Source organism: Typopeltis vanoorti, chromosome 2 (assembly GCF_054136105.1).
Source record: "Typopeltis vanoorti isolate ZY-2024b chromosome 2, IOZ_Tvanoo_1.0, whole genome shotgun sequence".
Taxonomy (NCBI): Eukaryota; Metazoa; Arthropoda; class Arachnida; order Uropygi; family Thelyphonidae; genus Typopeltis; species Typopeltis vanoorti.
The window spans coordinates 24,371,571-24,391,475 of record NC_143550.1 but is presented as its reverse complement, the minus strand read 5'-3'; the positions used below and the strand labels follow the sequence as shown (position 1 = coordinate 24,391,475).

The 19,905-nt window shown below is 35.3% G+C and overlaps 1 protein-coding gene across 4 annotated transcripts in view; it reads right to left on the bottom strand.

Annotated features, from left to right (window-relative positions):
- Positions 1 to 13,142, bottom strand: part of pkaap (A-kinase anchoring protein pkaap) — a 234,259-nt gene extending 221,117 nt beyond the window's left edge. For 2 of the 4 annotated variants that reach the window (XR_016550093.1, XM_090410637.1), the window contains exons 1-2: positions 12,768 to 13,142; positions 186 to 323 (exon numbers count right to left, since the gene is read on the bottom strand). Coding sequence is in view for 1 of the 4 variants with exons in the window: in XM_090410637.1 (XP_090266763.1) it covers positions 186 to 323; positions 12,768 to 12,792 (163 nt within the window). In the remaining 3 variants the exon portion in view is untranslated. Of the gene's footprint in view, positions 1 to 185; positions 324 to 6,545; positions 6,606 to 10,302; positions 10,438 to 12,767 lie in introns of all 4 variants that reach the window. The other 2 variants (XR_016550095.1, XR_016550094.1) reach the window with 2 other exon arrangements.
- Positions 13,143 to 19,905: the final 6,763 nt, after the last annotated feature.

Sequence of the window (19,905 nt, the reverse complement as noted above, 5' to 3'; positions counted from 1 at the left end):
CAGTTAGAATGGGATGGGCATGTATGCTAAACCTGAGTAGGTGAACTAACTAATTTTACATTAGTGACAACTTGATATGAAAATATGCACATTTAAAATACCAGCATTTTTAGTGAAGCTGATTTTTTGTGAAATGACAAGGAAGTGATTAACAATTTTATCAACTAATTTTTCACTTTGCTTACCAAATGCAAGAGGAGCTGGTGAGTGATCCTCAAGACTGGAAATGGATGCTGTTTCCCAGGCATTATTTCCATTTGCAGATGAAGGCCGGATACCTCCACGTCCAGGAATGGATATAAAGCTGGATATTGATGACTTCTCTATAAGCAATTGCAAAAATTAAAAAAATAAAAAAAAACTATTTTCATAAGGTAGAGAATTAGTGATAGAAACAGAAAGGTGACACTAAGTTAACTCAAAGTGTTTAAAAAGTGAACACAATATTTTCAAATATGCAACTCAGTGTTCTCCCCAGAAATGTTTACCAGCCGGGTGGAATGAAGCATTAGCCAGGCGTACAAAAATTTTGAGTGAGTTAAGAAAGACCCTTTTTCATAACAAATTAAAATAGCAATTTTATTAGAAATTACTTCAAACAAGGATAATATTTTATATAGTAATTATAACAAACAAGACTAGGATTTTTCTTATTTTCTTATTAAGTAATAAAAAACCTTGTAATGCTCACAGCTTAAAATTCTATACATTAATTCTTCTCTTCTTCTTAGAAGCCCAGTTGTCAGCAGCTTTTTCGTAATTAAAATCTGTTGGATCTGGTTCCTGCAGTGAAATCAGCATCAGATTATTTAGAGTGTTCTGACTGATGTGATTCCTCATACAGGTTTTTATCCTTTTTAATGCAGAGAAACCCCTTTCACTATTTAGTTTGTAAATTGCTTTTTAATTTATTTGGAACCATAGCGCTGTTTGCTAATTTTTCGCCACAAGCTACGCATGCAGGAAGTGGCGGATCTTCTTGACTGGAAATAAAGCCAAATGACAAATAATTTTTGTTGTAATGGCGAACATTAGTTTTTAATTTAGTTTTAGAATGGTATCAGCTGCTGATGTGCTGGGCAAAACTAGCTTCACTTTCTTCTTCTTCTTCTTTTTTTTTTTTTTTCATTCGACGTACTAGCTTCACTTTCTTCATTGTCTTCAAATTTTCATTTTTTTAATTACAAGTTTATCCATGTTAAAGGAATACTATTGAATAAAATTAACTGAATGAAAAAAAAAAAACAATAAAGGAACTCTGACCAATTACCTTAAAAATAAGAGAATTAAATGAAGTTATTTGTGAACACACTTATCAAAGGTTAAAGCTAATTAACACACAATTTTAAACCGATTCACCAACCGTAAGTTTCGTAAAATATAAATAAGGGAGCTACATGTGTGTGAATGGAAGGACAGACACTAATAAATAAATGCACAAATTAAGACATTATTTTGTGTTGAATTTTTTCTTGACTATTATTTATAAGACTATTACACTTTTTTTATATACTGTTCGTCAAGTAGCTTTATTTTATTGTCCTACATGTTTCACCAATTTTTTTCTATCGGCATCTTCAGGGAATACAAACTAGTAAGCTATATGAAGGTAACAGACTAGGTTATAACTGATGGTTCTAATTCATACAAAAAATTAGTATTGAACAAGGGAATGCGCGTGTCTCGGGAACGTGATTTATTTGTTATGGCTCATGATGTAATTGTCATGAAAGTTCATTTCTTTGATGTTTAATGATCTGATTAAAGCTTTCCAAATTTCTGGTAAGGTTAGACTTTGATTCTTGTTTAGGTTTTCAGTTTTACGGGCGACTGTAGCTGCTTCCTTGAAGGTTCTTGAATGGTAGTTATCTTCTATATAGAGCATAAGGCTCTTATCCCACTCAATGGTTAATAGAGGCAAAGTGGCAAGAAAGGCCTGAAATGTCTTGTCTGTTGTTTCCGACATATCCTATGTGTTCTTTCTTTCTCGTTTCAAAGCTTCTAGAGGTCTGACCTACATAACTAATACCACATGAGCAAGGTATATTATATACTCCAGAGTACTTGTAGAATGGATGAGGATCTTTTGGTGATCTTAAAAATTTCTGAATAGTGTGATTGGCTTGAATGGTACTCTGATATTATGTGGTTTTAGAAGGTTAGCTAATTTTTTGGAAATGCTGCTGCCAAATGGAATAGTAATAGTACTGATGTATTGGATGTCATCATGTTGTCTATGTGGTATATCAGTCAAGAGAATCTTGTTGTAGAGTCTTTTTGGATAACCATTTAAAGATAGTTCTCTGGATATTGTAGTTAATTCCATTTGTAGGTCATTCTTATCTGTTGTGTACTGTATAGCTCTTTTCTTGAGCATATGGATAATGCTAAGTTTCTGAGCTATATGATGAGACGAGTTGAAATGGAGGTAACGTCCAGTATTTGTAGGTTTTCTATAAACAGATAGGTTGATACTATTATTGGTTTGTTTCTTTATTAGGATGTCAAGGAATGGCAGTTTTCTATCTTTTTCAATTTCTAATGTGAATTTGATGGTATAGTGGAAACTACTGATTTGGTTAAGGTAATCCATTAGTTTTTCTTTCGTATGATCCCAAATGAGAAAGATATCATCCACATATCTGTATCAAATATTCGGTTTTGGAATGATCTGGGATAAGATTTTTTCTTCTAGATCTTCCATGAATAAGTCAGCACAAGGAGGGGAGAGGGGGCTACCCATGGCTAATCTGCTGAATTGTTTGTAGACAGTTTTTTGCCAAATAAACTAGAAGTTAAACAGTGATTGAACAAAGTAGTGATGTTTCTTGCGAACAAGTTAAAATAAAGCTACTTGATGAACATTATATAAAAAAAAGTGTAATAGTCTTATAAGACATTATTTCTTTCAAATTAATTTGTTTTCACAAATCTCTTGGCACACACCAGTTGCAAATCGCTGGTGTAAACTATTATCATTATTATTCATCATCGATGTGGACTGCATTATGATAGAAAGTGGCTTAAACCTAATATTAGAACTGAAGATATCAAACTAAGGTCTTTGCTTTATGCAGATAAAAATGTACTTAGGTCTTACACAAATCAAACACAAGACTCTTAACTAAACTGAACAACAGCTGTAACAAATTTGGCATGAAAATCAGCAATAAAAATTCTAAAGCCATAAAAACAGGCAGGAACATTGAAAACCAACTGTATTCTCAATGAACAACTCTATAGACCAAGTAAAATATTTCAGCTATTTTGGCACAGTTACTTTAGTGAAAATGGCAAATTAAACATGGAAATAGGCAACAGAATAAGTAAAAGTTAGGATGGAGAGGAACCAACTGAATAAATTCATAAAGAATAAGAGAAATTAGTCAAAACACTAAAATAGCAGTATACAAGACCATGTTCAAATAAGTTTTAAGTTATGGATTTGAGAAATGGGTTAGATAGACAGCACTTGATTACTGATTAGAGACCACAGATATGAGTTCCAAAAAAAGTTAGGGGTCCCTTGAACAAATTGCATCAATGGCAGAATCATGTTAAAAATGAAGACAGGAAGGACCTGATATTATCAGCATTCGAGAATGTGTGAGCAGAACTAATCTGTGGTAATGTGGTCACTTAAACAGAATGGGAGAGGAAAGGTTAGCAAATCAGGTCTTGATGCCATATTGGCATCAAGACCCAGGGGAAGACAAAGATCTAGATGGATTGATTCAGTCAGAAGTGAAATGTTAGATATAACAATATTGGAGTACTGACAAGTAATAAACTAATCTGGGGGGTGATTATTGATAGTACATTAGTAATAATGTCAACTTTATCATGTAGTACTGTGATAGTATCCTGTACATCCTCTAGGGATACATTACAGAAAATTGATGATGATTGCACTGATGTAAAGTAGACCTAAATAATGCAACATTTTATGTCACCATAAAGTTTAAAAAGGTCATAAATGGTAATTGAAGTATTTCCATAATGGTTTATTCAAATATTTCTTCTAGAACTGTTTGACTAACATGTACCCTCAAGGGATGTAAATGATACTATCACAACACATGAAGTTTACATTATTATTAATCTCCTATACAAAAATCTTCCTCCAAATTAATATTATTATTATACGAGCACCTCCATGGAGTCCAAAGACTCATTGCAGGAGACCTAATCTATCATACCTCTCCATGAACCAATTAACAGACAAAGCACTCACAACTGACTGTGGCAACCCAGTCCACTCATTCGCAACTCTCCAAGCAAAAAATCTAGTCCTCAAACCCCTACTAACCACATCTTTATTCAACTTCCAGAGATGACCACTTGTTCTGTTCCCTCTAGCCAATTGCTGAAATATTTCCCCTGCATCTATCCTATAAAACTCTTTAAGCAACTTAAATGTTTCTATCATATCCCCCTCTTTATCTCCTATCAAACAACTTCTGCAATCCACATACCTTCAATCTATTCTCATAAACATTACACAGGTCACTCACCACCTTGGTCACTTGCCTCTGAATCCTTTCCAACTTTCTCATCCAGAAGAAACCCAGGGAACCAGACTTAAGCACAGTACTCCAGATGTGGGCATATCAAGAACTTATAAAGAGGAATAACAACTTCCTTATCTCTACTTGTTAATGTGTCCTTCAATAGCCAAGTAATCTTATAGGCTACCTTAGCAACCTTAACAATATATCCTCTAAACTTTAACTCTCTCTACAACCACCCCTAAATCTCTAGCTTCATCTATTTCCTGGAGTACAGTGCCACGAATGTGATACACAGCTTTAATCTATTTATACCAAAATGCATAACGTGAAATTTCATCACATTAAACTTACATCCATTATCTTTTGCTGATACTGACAGCCTATTTAAATCATACTGCAAGTTCTCCACATCACCTTGATTAACTATTACTCTACCTAATTTTGCATCATCAGCAAACAAATGAATATTTTATTTCAGGTTATTTCCTATATCATTTATGTACAAATTACACAGCAATGGTACCAGCACTAAATCTTGCAGCACACCACTAGTCACCTGCCTTTGGCCTAGATTCTGTCTCTCCATATACCATTTTTTGATATCTGTCCAGCAGCCACCTTCTTATCCACTTAACCAGTATTTTTTCTAATTTGCATAACAGAGTTAAGTGGCTATCTTAATGTAACGCACTTACTTATACTCAGTCAATAACTGAATTAATAACACGTCAATAATGTGTACCACCAGTTGGGAACTGGTGCTCTACAGAAAGATTTGAATACACTTTTAGCTTAGACAAATGAGTGGAGTTGGAATGTTAATATTAATAAATGTACGGCATTGCACTTTGGCATACAGAGATATATAAGGCTACATACTGTATTGGTGGAGATGTACTTCAGGAAGTGGATGAGATTCAAAATCTTGAAGTGATGGTAGGCAGTGGGCTGAAGTTCCGAGAGCACATCACACGTTTCAAAGCCTACACATAATATTGTTGCTATGATAAAAAGAACATTAACATGTAAGGAGGTGGTGAGGCCTCTATACAAAGGATAAGTCAGACCATGTATGGACTACTGTGATCAGATTTGGTGACCAAGTTTTCATTGTGATGTGAAAACACTAAAGAGGGTCCAAAGACGAATAAACAAAATGATATCAGGACTGTTGAAGAGCATTTGAGAGAATGTGGATTACAGAGGTTGGTGGATAGGAGGAAAAGAGGAGATATGATAGAGACCTTCAAGTTAGTTAAGGGATTCTATCAGATTAATACAGAAGAAATTATAAAAAGAGTGGATGTTAAGATGGGAAGAACGAGAGGTCATCCCTAGAAGCTGTATAAAGATGTGAAGAAGAGTGTGAGGAGTAATTTTTTTTTTTTACGTGAAGAGTTGTTAGTGAGTGGAATGCACTGCCTGAGTGCGTTGTGAGTGCAGGTAGTGTAATTAACTGCAAAGCTCATATGATAGACATGTTGCTGGTGAGTGGGCCTCCCACAAAGAGTCTATTAACCCCATGGAGGTTACCAAATAATAATAATAATAATAAAATAATAATAATATATATATCTGATGGACTGTATCTGCATGATTTTGGAGTTTGGAGAAAGTACTGTTTAGCGAGAGACTGAAAGGACAAAAATCAGAAAAATTAGTTATTAGGTAAGATGCAATCAAGCTATCTGGCCATCCCAGTGCCGGATTTACGTATAAGCTAAAAAAGCTACAGCTTAGGGCCTCGCAATCTGCCGGGGTCCTAAAAAATGAATTGAGAGCAACTATGTCTCAAGAAATATTGTCTACACTTAGCATCATGTGTATAGAAAGCGATAAGTTACGTAGCATATCTTTTAATGACATAATTAATGATTTTGCTTTTGGGAAATCAAGAAAGAAAATGTTTTAAGTTATATCTTAGAGTCTTTTAGAGGATTATATAATATAATTATTTCTATTAAATATTGTTGTATTATAACAATTTATCCACTCCATATTTTCAATATTAATTTATTATATATATATATGTACCTGTATTATTTGGAATTTTGGGTACCCAATTTTATGTGATGTCTACTGTCAAATTTTCATCTGAATAAAAGATTAATTTTTTTATATACTACCAATTATGTTGTTAAATTAACTTAATTTTTACTTTTTATTTTCCTATTTTAATTTAAAACTTTCTGTTCTATAAGCCTTATTTGTCGTTTTTAAAACCCTTTAATTATATAATTATTTCTGTGATTTTGTAAAAGCACACTTTATTATTTTTTTAATAAAAATTAAAAGACAATATATTTTCATATATTAAAAAGACATATATTTTAAAATTTTCTGAGACCAGTTGATGTAATTTAAAACAATAGGGGGGGCCTCTGGGTTTTGTATAGCTTAGGGCCTCAGCAAGTCTAAATCCACCCCTGGGCCACCCCCTGGGACAAATCAGAGTGAGTGCAGAAATGACCGTAAACAGTTAGGTGCAGTCTCCCAGGTTTGGACCTGAATGGACTGGAAATGATAGTATGCCAAGTTATCTGTGGACCGGAGGAGATGTTGAAATGTATGTACAGAATGGCAGAAGTATCAGAAATAAAAGAGAGAATTATTGGCATTGGTCAGCTTGACTTGGCCAAAATTATCAGTGTCAGTGAGACCTGATTGAAAGAGAATGATGTAATTACAAGGATAGAATGTAAGGAATATTGTATTTTCAGAGAAGATTAATGATAGCTGAAGAACTTCAACCAACAAAATAGAAATTAAGGAGGATTGTAGATCTGAGGGAGATGATTCATTTGAGGCTATCTGGTGTGAGATAGAGGCCAACAAGACAAAATGTATTGTTGACGGCTGCTATAAAACAGGAGGTCTAGAGGAAGTTGTAGATGCCATGTATCAGCAGATAGCAAAATGAGTGCAGGCCAAGCAATTATCATGGGAGACTTCAACTATGGGAATAGAGACTGAAAGGAGGAAAGGATAGAAGGCAAGATGGAAATGGAATTTATACAGGATAATTACCTGAAGGCAAGATGGAAATGGAATTTATTCAGGATAATTACCTGAAGGCAAGATGGAAATGGAATTTATTCAGGATAATTACCTGAAACAGCACATAATGGAATTTGATGCTGGATCTGGTAATAGCATCAGAAGATCTATCTATAACTACAGCAGTAACTACCTCCCATCAGGGAAAGTGATCATGAAGTTTTATTCTGAGAAGTTGCTCAACATGTTAAATTCTCAGTCAAGAAACGGTTTATGTGGAACTACGAAGCTGACAATTATGACAAATTTAGGTGGAAGTTTAGAGCAGTGCCATGGCAGATTTGAATATACTTTTAGCTTGGATAAATGAGTGGATACTACATGGAATGAATGTCAGTAACCCTTAAAAACTTATGTAATCAAGACAAAAAAGAGATGAGCTGTATCAGTGGTGCATCTCAACAGATTAGTTTGTGATTTATAGCCAAAGAAAATTAGTCTATAATGTGAACGTATTATTGTTCTAATTGCATAATTTCTTGGACAGCATGTCTGCTTTGTGGGATTAAAAACCCTACTTTCCAGTCAGAAACCCTTGCCATCTCCTTATGGGACTAATTAACTCACCTTCAGTTGAATCACTCCTGAAGAAAGTTCCACCAAACCAATTTCAATACACACAATCCCATCTCCAATGGCCAAGTGTATTACACAAAAAAAATTAATACTGAGGATATAGCCTTATATTTGGTCTACATACTCACTGATGAGACCTCAATAAAGGTTGAAACTGGTCAGGGTAGTGACCTTCCACCATAATGTATAACATCATACATCTCCTAGATGAGTTTTATATGATGGGAAATACTAAGAATAGTGCTCAGATCTTTACCCACCTTTGCTATGAGTTGCCCTAGTTTGTACTACGTGCTTTAGCTTACACTAGTATCCACCGATACTTTTATAGTCTAGTATATTCGGTATGAAACTCTTTGATTCCGATCTTTGAGTTTCTTATTCGGTTTTGAAACATTGTGGGATTTAATACCCCCTTAATTTAAATAATGTACATTTTATTGTATATCACTGCCACCATTTCCATCTATCAATCAATTTTTTAACCCACATGTATCTTCTATACTACAAAACATTCTATATTTTCTGACTCCATCTTGGTCACCTGCTTCTGAATCCTCTCCACCACTTACTCAAGATGCAGTCCAGATATTGACATATCAGCCTTATAATTAATAGATATATTTCCTATTTGTACTTGTGTGTTTTTCGACATCCAAGATATCCTTTTGTAATATGGCTTCTGAATTTCAACTCCCTATCTGCCATCACTCTGAAATCCCCGTCTTCAGTTATATTGCAGGTATATTATAGGTGCACCTATCAAATTTACATGTGAAACACTGAACAGGCACCATTATCCCTTGTTAACCTCAGTTTATTCAAAGTCATCTTGCAGGATCTTTGTCAATTATTTATTACTACCTCCTAGTTTAGCATCATTAGCAAACAACTGAATCTTATCCAATATTACTGACATACAAATTCAACAGCAATAGAGTAAGTACAGAGCATTACAGCACACCACTGCAAAAGCCAATAAAGGCAATGTGACTTTTTGATGCATAGCATGGAGTATAATCACAAGCTTAACATTTTATTAGAGAACAGATCAATATATAATCAGTAGAGATTATATATTGATCTGTTCTCGAAGCTAAATAAACAAATTAAATAAATTATTATTTTAAAATAACAAACAAAAAATTATTATTTTACATATATCCAAAGGTAATTTTTTTTTTTTTTAAAATAAAATCAGAAGAATATACAAATCTGCTAAGGCCAAGATATCAAAATTCAGCACTGGTGATTGATTAATTTAAACCATACTCTTTAATGAGTTTGGAGGTAATGACTAACTTCTGGATCTCACTTGTACCCTCATAGATCTCTGTAATACGAGACCAAACATGTTCTTTAGATGCTTACAATGTTAAAAAATTGTGAATTCTTCATGTTCATTCCCATGTATCCATGGCCTTTCAAGGTGCACAAATCTGGTTATCCACTATGTCCAATAGTTGAAGGCATTTGCTTTCCTACTTATTTAGTTAAATAGCTTTCAAATTCCTTCAAAATCTCACTAGCCAAACCAATTTTAACTTCAAGGAGAAAATTAAAAGATCTTTGTTTAATAGCCCCTGAACTTATGTTTCTTTTTATGTGATTTCTCTAGTATACTGCATCAAGAAACTGCAGTTTTCACAAGATGATTTCCCTGATGTTGTTATTAAATTGTTTAATTTGCCATCAATGCAGGATACTTCACATGGTAGAATAAATTGTACAAGCAAACAGAAGGCACAGTTATGTGCAGTTCCTATTTCACCGGCTTTGTGTGCTGATTACTTTATGGAGCATTTGGAAAGCCCACTTTTTAACACCATTTTTCTTCAAACATTGTATTTGGCTATGTTTTGTTGATGACATTTTTACAGTCTGGTCCCACTCAAACAGAATTACCTTAATATTTGGCCAGAATAAACTCCTTATATAGCCACATTAAGTTCACTGAATGTGAATTTAACAACAGTCTTCCCTCTCTGGAAGAACTTAATCATCTGTAACTATACAGCCAATGCTGAATTTTTAGTTTACAGGAAGTCTTCCATCAATCACTGGCAAGTATATCCACCCAGATTCCTAAGTTTTTGCAAGCAATTGCCATAAATTGTTAATTTTTTAAAAAAATTAATTTTGAATTGCACAACTATACCTGGGTTCCTGAAATATTAAAAGTGTTTTCTCCTGTTCATCCAGCTGTGAATGAGACGTGAAAGTATACTCGTGCTGTTGGACTCATTCTTGAGTTCATATTTTGAATGTTGTAACCAATTCTTTTGCTCTTGCCCTGCATGATACTATGTTACTGTAAGTGAAAGTAGACAAAGTATCATGTCTATTAATGTTTCTACAAAACATCAGTAAAAGATAACCTTTAAAATATTTATTCATCAAAAATAAACATCAGCAAAAATCAACAGGAAAATGTACATCATAAAAAAGTTTTTTCCATTTTACTGAAATGAAGAGCTAAAGAGACTTCAATCTGGCATAGTAACCACTCGGCCAGCCAGGCTGGCTGAGTGGTTAGCGTATCTGCTCCCCAGCCAAAAGGCTGCGGGTTTGAATCCAGCTATGGGCATGGATGTTTGTGATTGTCCGTGGAAATATCAGTGGTGGTGGTTGGTCGGCGATAGATGCTGTTGGTGTGGTTGCAGTCAGTTGGTGGAGTTGTGAGTGGTGGAGACAGAGTTGTAGAGTAGATGCCCTCCCTCGATGAGTCTTTGGACTCCCTGAAAGTGACAAATAATAATAATAATAATAATAATAAATGTATTAATGTTACAGCCAGATAACATAGAAACTTAAAAAGTTTTGAAATTTCTTTGGCATAGGAGTTTACTTTGATTGGCACCACTTCACAGATAGATTCTGCCCAGGAGTCCATATAGTTCCCTTTTATTAGTGCTATGGGGCTTCACCAGCCTGACAGCTATTGTGATTTTTAATTATTTAACACCATTTTTCCTCAGCTTTGTATTTGGCTAACCTAACTTTTGATAAATAAACTCTCAGTAGGTACATAAATTATTGAATTTGGAATATTATTAGAGAATTCTATGAAATTGAAGATTAAAAGGAAATTCTGGCAGCCTTCTAAGATTGATGTGTTTAACAGTTCTTCTGTTTTTCAGCAAACCCACTGGATTTTTTGGGAATTTCAATTTGGTTTAGAAGCATTCTAAACCGAAGATTTTTACACGGATTTTCAATGTGGTAAGAAACAGTCCAGTCCCTGTGTAATTTTCAGGTTGTTTAGATAGCTTTTCTTGGATACCAGTATTACTAGGCTGTCTCTCTTGGTAAGGATTGCTGGCTGTATTGCAGATATTCAATAATTGTTTCCAAAGCATTTTTCATCCATGTTTAATAGCATTTGCCATTATCTATCCAACCCGATCTCTTTATAGGGATCATAGAGATAAAAAATGATTTAAAACCTCCAATCTATCAAAATGATTGCAAGTTCATTTTAATGGATAATGAAATATCACTGATTACAAATAATGTTTAATGAGCTTTCATTTAAATAAATAAATTCCATTTCATTTTAACTTAATAGCGTAATTCATTGAAACTGAAGAAAGTAACTAGAAATGTTTAGCTGTGGGTAAATCAGTCCTGGATGTAACATGTAACTTAACTGGCTACTGCATATGTATTTCTGTTATTATCAAACAAGATGCTGCAGACTTCTAGATATGGCTATATTTAAAGCTCACAACATAAACACAAGTGAAACTTCATTTATGTGGGGGTCATTATATAACTACATACAGTAACATTTTTTTGAATGCAACTAATTTTCCCCCTCCAAGCTGCATTACTTTCTCAAATGATGAGGAAACAAGTGTTATTTCAGATATTCATAAATTGTCATTTCCTATCCTCGTGGTCTGGTTTCATATCATGTCTTCATGTTATCTAGGTAATTATCTCTTGTAAAGTGCACAAAACTGTTTTTTTTTTTTTTTTTGGTAAAAAAAGGAAAAGGTTAGTAATATATAGTACTCATTACCATATAATTTTCATTTGCATAAATGGTTCAGAAAGTATAAAATCCTATGCCACCTTAAAAAAAAAGTTTACTGCAATTATGGTATGGCATTGTCATATTTATCTTAGTTTATTTTCAAAGATTTTCATGTGATCTGCTTTTGTAAGAGAAACTACAATAAAGTATATTTGTGGTGTAAAACTCAAAACATGTAATGCCAACAAATATCAACATTCCTCAATTTTGCAAAGTGTAGCTGCACATATATCCAACAAAAACACTTCGAAAGAAACTGACAGTTGCAGAATCATTCTCATGGTTTTCTTGAACAATCTGTACCTTTTCAATGACAACCTACTGTTTATATTTAACAGCTTTCCAAATTTCTCTGATCTTTTAAAATACCATACCAATGATTTCTGAGTGTTCGCTGATCTTATTCTTCGCGCCTTTCTTAAATTTAATATTGTGGGAGAGAAGAAAAGGGTGACACAACGAGCAAAACAATTACATTATTTACCTGTTTTGGTAATACATCCAAAACAAAATTTTCTGCTACCAGTCTAAAGAACTCAATAATCAACACAATAAATATAGTGTTATTCCTATGCACAACTTACCTGCTTTACGCCTAAAAAGGGGCATTTCTTTTTTCAGGAAAAAAATCTTGAATTTCAAATAAATATATTACCTTAAACGAAAACCTAGCAGCTATAAAATATCAACTCTGGATTAGAGATGGTAAATTCACTATACATTTTACATATAAACACGTTTCAATACCTCACTACATCGTTACGATTACTTGCCCCACCTCTACAGCTGAACACCTAAACCCTAAAAATCGAACTCCTTGACTATTAAACGCTCTTCTTAGCATCACAAATATATTGTAAGAGTTCACAGTATCTGCTAATCTTTCTAGACGTTCATAACTGAACTTCATTACTGAAATTGCCATCAAGTTTCCAATCAAAGCCACAACTTGACCACAAACTAGCTCTTGGTAACCTTTAACAATATATAATTTTTATCGTATGGGTAGAAGGCGCTCTGAATGTTTGTTGTTAAATAACTCGAATTACTTTTCATGAACTTTTACGAAGTGGAAGCAAGCCAACAGTTGCGAGAATAATAGTAGTCAAGAAACGTCTTAAAATAAAAATAACTGAAGCATCAAATGCTTTTTTTTTATTATTCCCAAAGCAGACCGAATAACTCTTCTAGAAGGAAATCACGGTGTGCTACATTAGAGCCAATGTTTCCTAATCCAAACTGGTATGTATTTTGGGGTGTGAATGTAGTGGAGTTTACTAAGTTTCGGAATTAAAAAAAGAAAAATTACATATTTTTTTCTTCAGTTAGAAAAACTGTGTTCCATTGCTATATTTTAATATGTACTTGTGTAGCCCTGTAGAAATGACGTTTGATTCCACTGCTCTGGGCTGCCCGAAGAATAATCACTATATGTTCGATTATAGTCGAACTACAGTCAATTTTCTAGACCTTTCTTCGGCGAATTACACTAGTGGCGAAAATTGTGGAAACCTTTTGGGAAAAGTGTATTTTTGAGGTTTGATGGCTCATAACACCACTTTTTTTGGTGTAATACCATAAAATTATATATATATATATCAATGGAAAGATAATTTAATCAAGAATGTAATGCAACAAAGTTTGTTCAATTATCTGTATTCTATGAAAAGTTATAGCCAAATAACTAGAAAAAAAGAAGCACAACTTGCTTAGGCTGATATGAAGTAGCTTCCCTTCATTTGAATGTAGCCAATGAGCATGAGTGTTTAGAGAGCTAATCAGGTGTCATCTTGTTTTGGCAATGAGCCAGTAAGGTCAGAGTAGGAGTCATCTATTGATATCATGTATTGGAGCTGAGAGTAGGACATTTGTCAAATCTCAGCCAACACCATAGAAAGCTGGTACAGCAAATGGCGAATAGCAATTAATCCAACCAAAACTACTGCAGTATTATTCAGCAGAAGGAAAACAGAACCTGAAGACAACATTCAAATGTTTGGGAAAATAATCCCCTGGCAGAAGACAGCAAAATACCTAGTAGTACACCTGGACAGGAAATTAAATTTAAAAACGCACACCGACTGCATCATCACAAAGGTCAACCAGACCATTGCACGGCTGTACCCACTCCTAAACAGGAAAAGCTTCCTAAACCAAAATAACAAAATCCTCATATACAAGACAGTAATAAAACCCAAATTAATCTACGCCTCACCAGCCTGGGGACACACGATAGAAAAAATCATTAAAAAATTGCAAACAACTCAGAATAAGTGTCTCAGGATGGAACTAAACGCACCCTGGTTTGTCAGAAATGCAGAACTTCATCGCGATACTAAACTACCAAGCATCAAGACACTCATGAAAACCGTTGCAGAAAAATTCTTCGCAATAACAAAAAAACCACAAGAACCAATTACTAAGAGAGGCATCAAACTACAGCCCCACAGACCACTTCAAACACAGAAGACTAAAAGCCATCTTAAAATGAAAACCACTAGAAAAGCTCACTAAGAGCAGGCATAATACTCTACCTCAAGTAAAATAGAGATAAAGGGATAAAGAGCCAAGGGCTCACTCCATCTACCACAGAAGTTAACAGGACATTGGTAAGTGTGTTATGTGATTGCTATCAAGTCGGGTTTTTTTTGTGTGTGTTCTTTCATTCAGTGAGCTTGTAAAACGTAATAAAATTAAAGAAATGGCGCAAAGAGTTGACTGGTCACCCACAAAGCAATGTAAAATAGTACTATTAAGTGAAGAAGGCTACAGTTATGAAGAAATTAGAAGAAAAATTGGTGGAAACTTAGAGGTATAAGGAGACTCAGTCACTACAAAACCAGACTGGTAAAGGCAGGAAAAGGTGCACAACAGCAAGTGATGTTAGAAGAATTGAGAGACTATGCCTACATGACAGAACAAAATCATCTGGGTGTATATATGATGAAATGGTGCAATACAATGTGAAGTTGAGTGCAAGGACTGTTCGGCACAGACTGCAAGAATTTGGTCTAAATGCTAGAATTCCACGAACGAAGCCATTTTTATCTCTCAAACAAAGCTTGAAAAGATTAAATTGGTCAAAAATCCATATTAACTGGACAGAGGAACAATACGACAGTGTTATTTGGAGTGATGAGACCAAAATCTCCTTGTTTGGTAGTGATGGCATAAAATACGTAAGGAGAAGAATTGGAGAAGATTTGCATCCTGATTGCATTACACCTACCGTGAAACACCCACTTAGTGTTATGATCTGGGGTTATATGACATCAAAAGGTGTGGGCAGAATTTGCGTGATTAATGGCAATATAAATGCCCAAAAATACATAAATGAAATACTTGAGCCCAAACTGAAGCCTTCAGCATGTGATCTTTTCCAAGATAATGAAGCATTTATATTTCAACAGGATTCAGCTCCATGTCATGTTGCTGCTGTGTGCAAAGAGTAGTTTCAAGATAATCATATTCCACTGCTGGAATGGCCTGGGAATTGCTTAGACCTTAACCAAATCGAAAATCTATGGAGCTGACTAAAGAAACTTGTTAGTCAGAAGCAACCCAGCAATAAAACCCAATTAATAGAAGCAATAATTAAATCTTGGTTTCACATTATAACAGCTGCAGAACAAAAAACTTGGTTCACTCCATGGGAAGGCGTTGTAAGGCCGTAATTAATGCTAAAGGTTACCCAACTAAGTATTAATTCACATTGTGAGAATTTTTGTATATCTCATTTTTTCTATGTGTTTCACTTTTCTTCTTTATAACTGCTGTTCTAATAAAACAATTTTCATAAAAGTTATCTCGTTACATTTTTCATCAAATAATCTTTCCATTGATATATAATTTTATGGTATTACTAAAAAAAAAGTGGTGTTATGAGCCATCAAACCTCAGAAATACAGTTTTTCCAAAAGGTTTTTCCACAATTTTGGCCACTAGTGTAGTTAATCTTTGGCACAGGCATATAGAGAATTTTCCTCTGGACAGTAGAATTCACACTATTACTGACAATAATACTATTGATAGGTTTGGGGCCAGGCGATGGCAGAGGTTGTTTGCCATAGCTTCCTTCCAAAAAAGCATTGAAAATATTGAGCTTCTTATCAGTGGAGGTTGAAGTATGGAGACTGGCTGTCCAAGATAATTAGGCCTAAAGGAGGTTCACCTATACCCTTTGGAGAATAAAAGTCACATGATGATTTCCTTATTTTTTATAATGTTTCACATATTCACAGTTTACAAAATAAAAATTAATTCCAGGGTGTAAATCCTCTAACGAGCCTTTAATTCCCATATTGGGAGTAGTGAGGACTTTTGAGATTATTATTATTATTATTATTATTATTACGGGCAACTCCAGAGAGTCATTAGACTCATCGAGGGAGGCCTCAAATCATATTCATCACAACTATTCGACAGTCATACAGTATCTATCATACCTCGCCTTAAACTCATTCACTGTCACAGCATCCACCACAGACTCTGGGAGCGCATTCCACTCATTCACTACTCTAAAAGTAAAGAACCCAGCTCTAACACCTTTACTAACCACACTTTTGCCCAGTTTCCATGGATGTCCCCTAGTCCTCCCACAACCAGCCCTGTTCTCAAAAATATCTTCTGAATTAATTTTATAGAAACCCTTCAGTAATTTGAATGTCTCAATCATATCTCCCCTCCTCTGCCTATCAACCAATTTTTGCAACCCACAAATCCTCAACCTGTTCTCATAAGGTTCATTCCACAGACCTGCTATCAGCTTGGTGACTCGCCTCTGGATCCTCTCCACCTCCTCCCCATCAAGAAGAAACCTAGGTGACCAAATCTGGGCACAGTAGTCGAGATGGGGTCTTTTCAAGGCTCGATACAGAGGAACAATAACCTGCTCGTCTCTGCTTGTCAATGTATTCTTCAGCAACCAAGTGATTTGATGAGCTGATTTGGCCACTTTTGCAATGTGTCCCCTAAATTTCAATTCCTTATCCATCAACACTCCTAAATCTCGTGCCTCATCAATTTCCTGGAGTACAGTTCCACCAATGTAGTAAACTGCTGCTAATCTTTTCACCCCAAAATGCATAACCTTACATTTTGCCACATTAAATTCACATTCATTCACCTTAGCCCAGACCTCCAATCTATCCAAATCATCTTGCAAAATTTTGACGTCATCTGCATTCACTATTGCCCTACCCAACTTTGCATCATCTGCAAACAAATGAACTGTTCCTCTCAGATCCTTTCCTATATCATGGACAAATTAAACAGCAGTGGTCCAAGAACAGATCCTTGTGGCACACCACTAGTCACAGGCCGTCTTGTGGACTCTACTCCTGAATAAACCACTCTCTGATATCTCTCCATCAACCACCCTCCTATCCATCTCACCAACCCTATATCCATCCCCATATACTGCAATTTGAGATTGTTGACGGCAAAGAAAGATTTAAAATAAGTTCCTCTATTCTGCAACTACAATTGAACCTTGGTCTTTCTTTGAGCAGACAAGTGCTGTGAAGTGCAAACGCCACTTCTACCGAGCTACACCATTAGACAATTAGAGATTGCTGACCTAAGACTATCACTAATTATAAATGATATCCAGTGAAGAGATGGCTTACAAGTGTTGCCAGCTCGTGTTCCAAGTTCTATTACCATATATTTATTGTCTTAGATAGTGTACGTTCCACGGTTTATGGAACAAAAAAACCTCCGAATTTCCACAAGAAAAAGCCCACCTGCCTGTGCTAGAGATAAACTAGCTTGAGGAACCAGTCAAAGAAAGATTTAGAAAAGGTTCCTCTAGTCTGCAACTAGTGGACCTAGGTCTTTCTTTGAGCAACCGAGTGTTATGGAGTACAAACGCCACTTCCACCGAGCTACATAGGCTCTTTCTCAGCAGTAGATAAATGTTTTATTTTGTTTTTTTTACCTTAAAACGACCTGATACTTTACACTATTACAGTCAAGAATAATGACAGGTAGGACAGGGCCAGCAGATTGGGGCCTTTTAGTTTACAGTGCTCTGTCTCGTCTTAGATGTTTAGATTCATTGATAGTTTGCACTCATTATCACTGAAAGCTTGAAACATGGACAATGACTGCTGAACTGTCGTTAAAAAGTTAGCCAAAAGAACTCCGTTTACTTTTTTGGGAAATAACAAACAACAGAGGAATTATTATTTTTTAAATTTAATTTATATGAACCCCACCCAAAAGTAACTGTAAAATAGGTGTGTGGCTAAGAGTTAGATAACCAAATTAACCAAAAATGAAACTTCAAGCAACCTTACACTTTTAATAAGTGGAGAGGACTAGAAACGAAATATTTCTCTATCTTTAAGATATTCAAAAATCCATGCTATTGTAAATTCTACCATATGGTATATTAGTCAAGGATACAACTATCAACTCATCCAAGTAGGCTAACAGGTGAAATGGGAACTTATAAGTGAGGAGGCGTTTTGTACACTGTACATCATAAAGTTATTTATTTTCAGTTTCGAATTCTGATCTTCCCAAAGTAATTTTGCAATTTTATTGCAATATAAAATAATTCTGCAAAATTAATTTAGAGTGTCGCTTTCTGAGTTCAAACTTACGAACATTAGTGAACTAACCTATTCTGAATTAAGATTGGTTTGAGATTAAACATTTCTTTTGTTACTAATGCCATTTATTCCTTTATAGGGAGCGAGTGAGATCATTTCAGCCCTGTCTAACTTTCGGAGACCGAGGGAGACGTTCTGTCTTTAATGGTAGCCGATCAGAGATAGCTTTCTCAAGGTTATCAGAAATTATACACGGATTCGATGGCTAAAGGAGGCTGATAACTGCCACCATCTCATTGTCTCTAATCCTAACATTATGTTTACTGTCTGAAAATAGTGATCTACTGTCGATTTTGTTGAGTTTCAGGGACGAAAACGTGTCTTATGACGAGTTCTGCCTCTGTATCCCGAGTTTTCTGGGAGAGAAAACCTTCTTGCCAATACCACAGATTAACCAACTCAAAAAAAATTTGCCAACTACAAGAAAATTCTTGCAGTCGGCGACTAGAAATGAACTTACAATGCTCTTTCTTTGTGAGATCTAATGCCTTAAACAGCACACACACACACACACACACACACACACACACACACACACACACACACACACACACACACACACACACACACACACACACACACACACACACACACACACGCCATTTCCATTACCCGGGGTGATCTCCAGATCGTATTTCGATCTGGAGATTACCCCGGGTACAGTTTCATTATGACTGCATTTTTCGAATTGTCAAATTTGACAGAGGCTCGGTAATGGCATAGGATGTTTCAGTTAGATGGGGTTGTGTTGATTAGTGGACATGCCAGGACCATGGCGTCTGACTACCCAGACAACTTCATGCCTCCGACGAGGTGCAAGTACATCGGCAGTGACCCTTGCAAGTTTCAGCATGGCAAGCTCCAAGCCATACTGCGCAGCGCGTACTGGTTTACAAAAAACAACGTTGATGTATTGGACTGACTACTGTAGAGTCTAGAGCTCAACCCCATCGAGCATGTTTGGAATGAATTAGAATGCCGAATTCACTCCAGATCACAGCGGTCATCATCAGAATCAGCAATGGGGGGAGAGCTTTGCCTGAGGAATCGAAGAATATTCCTGTTGCGACATATCAGAATTGGTTGAAAGCATGCCACTAACAGT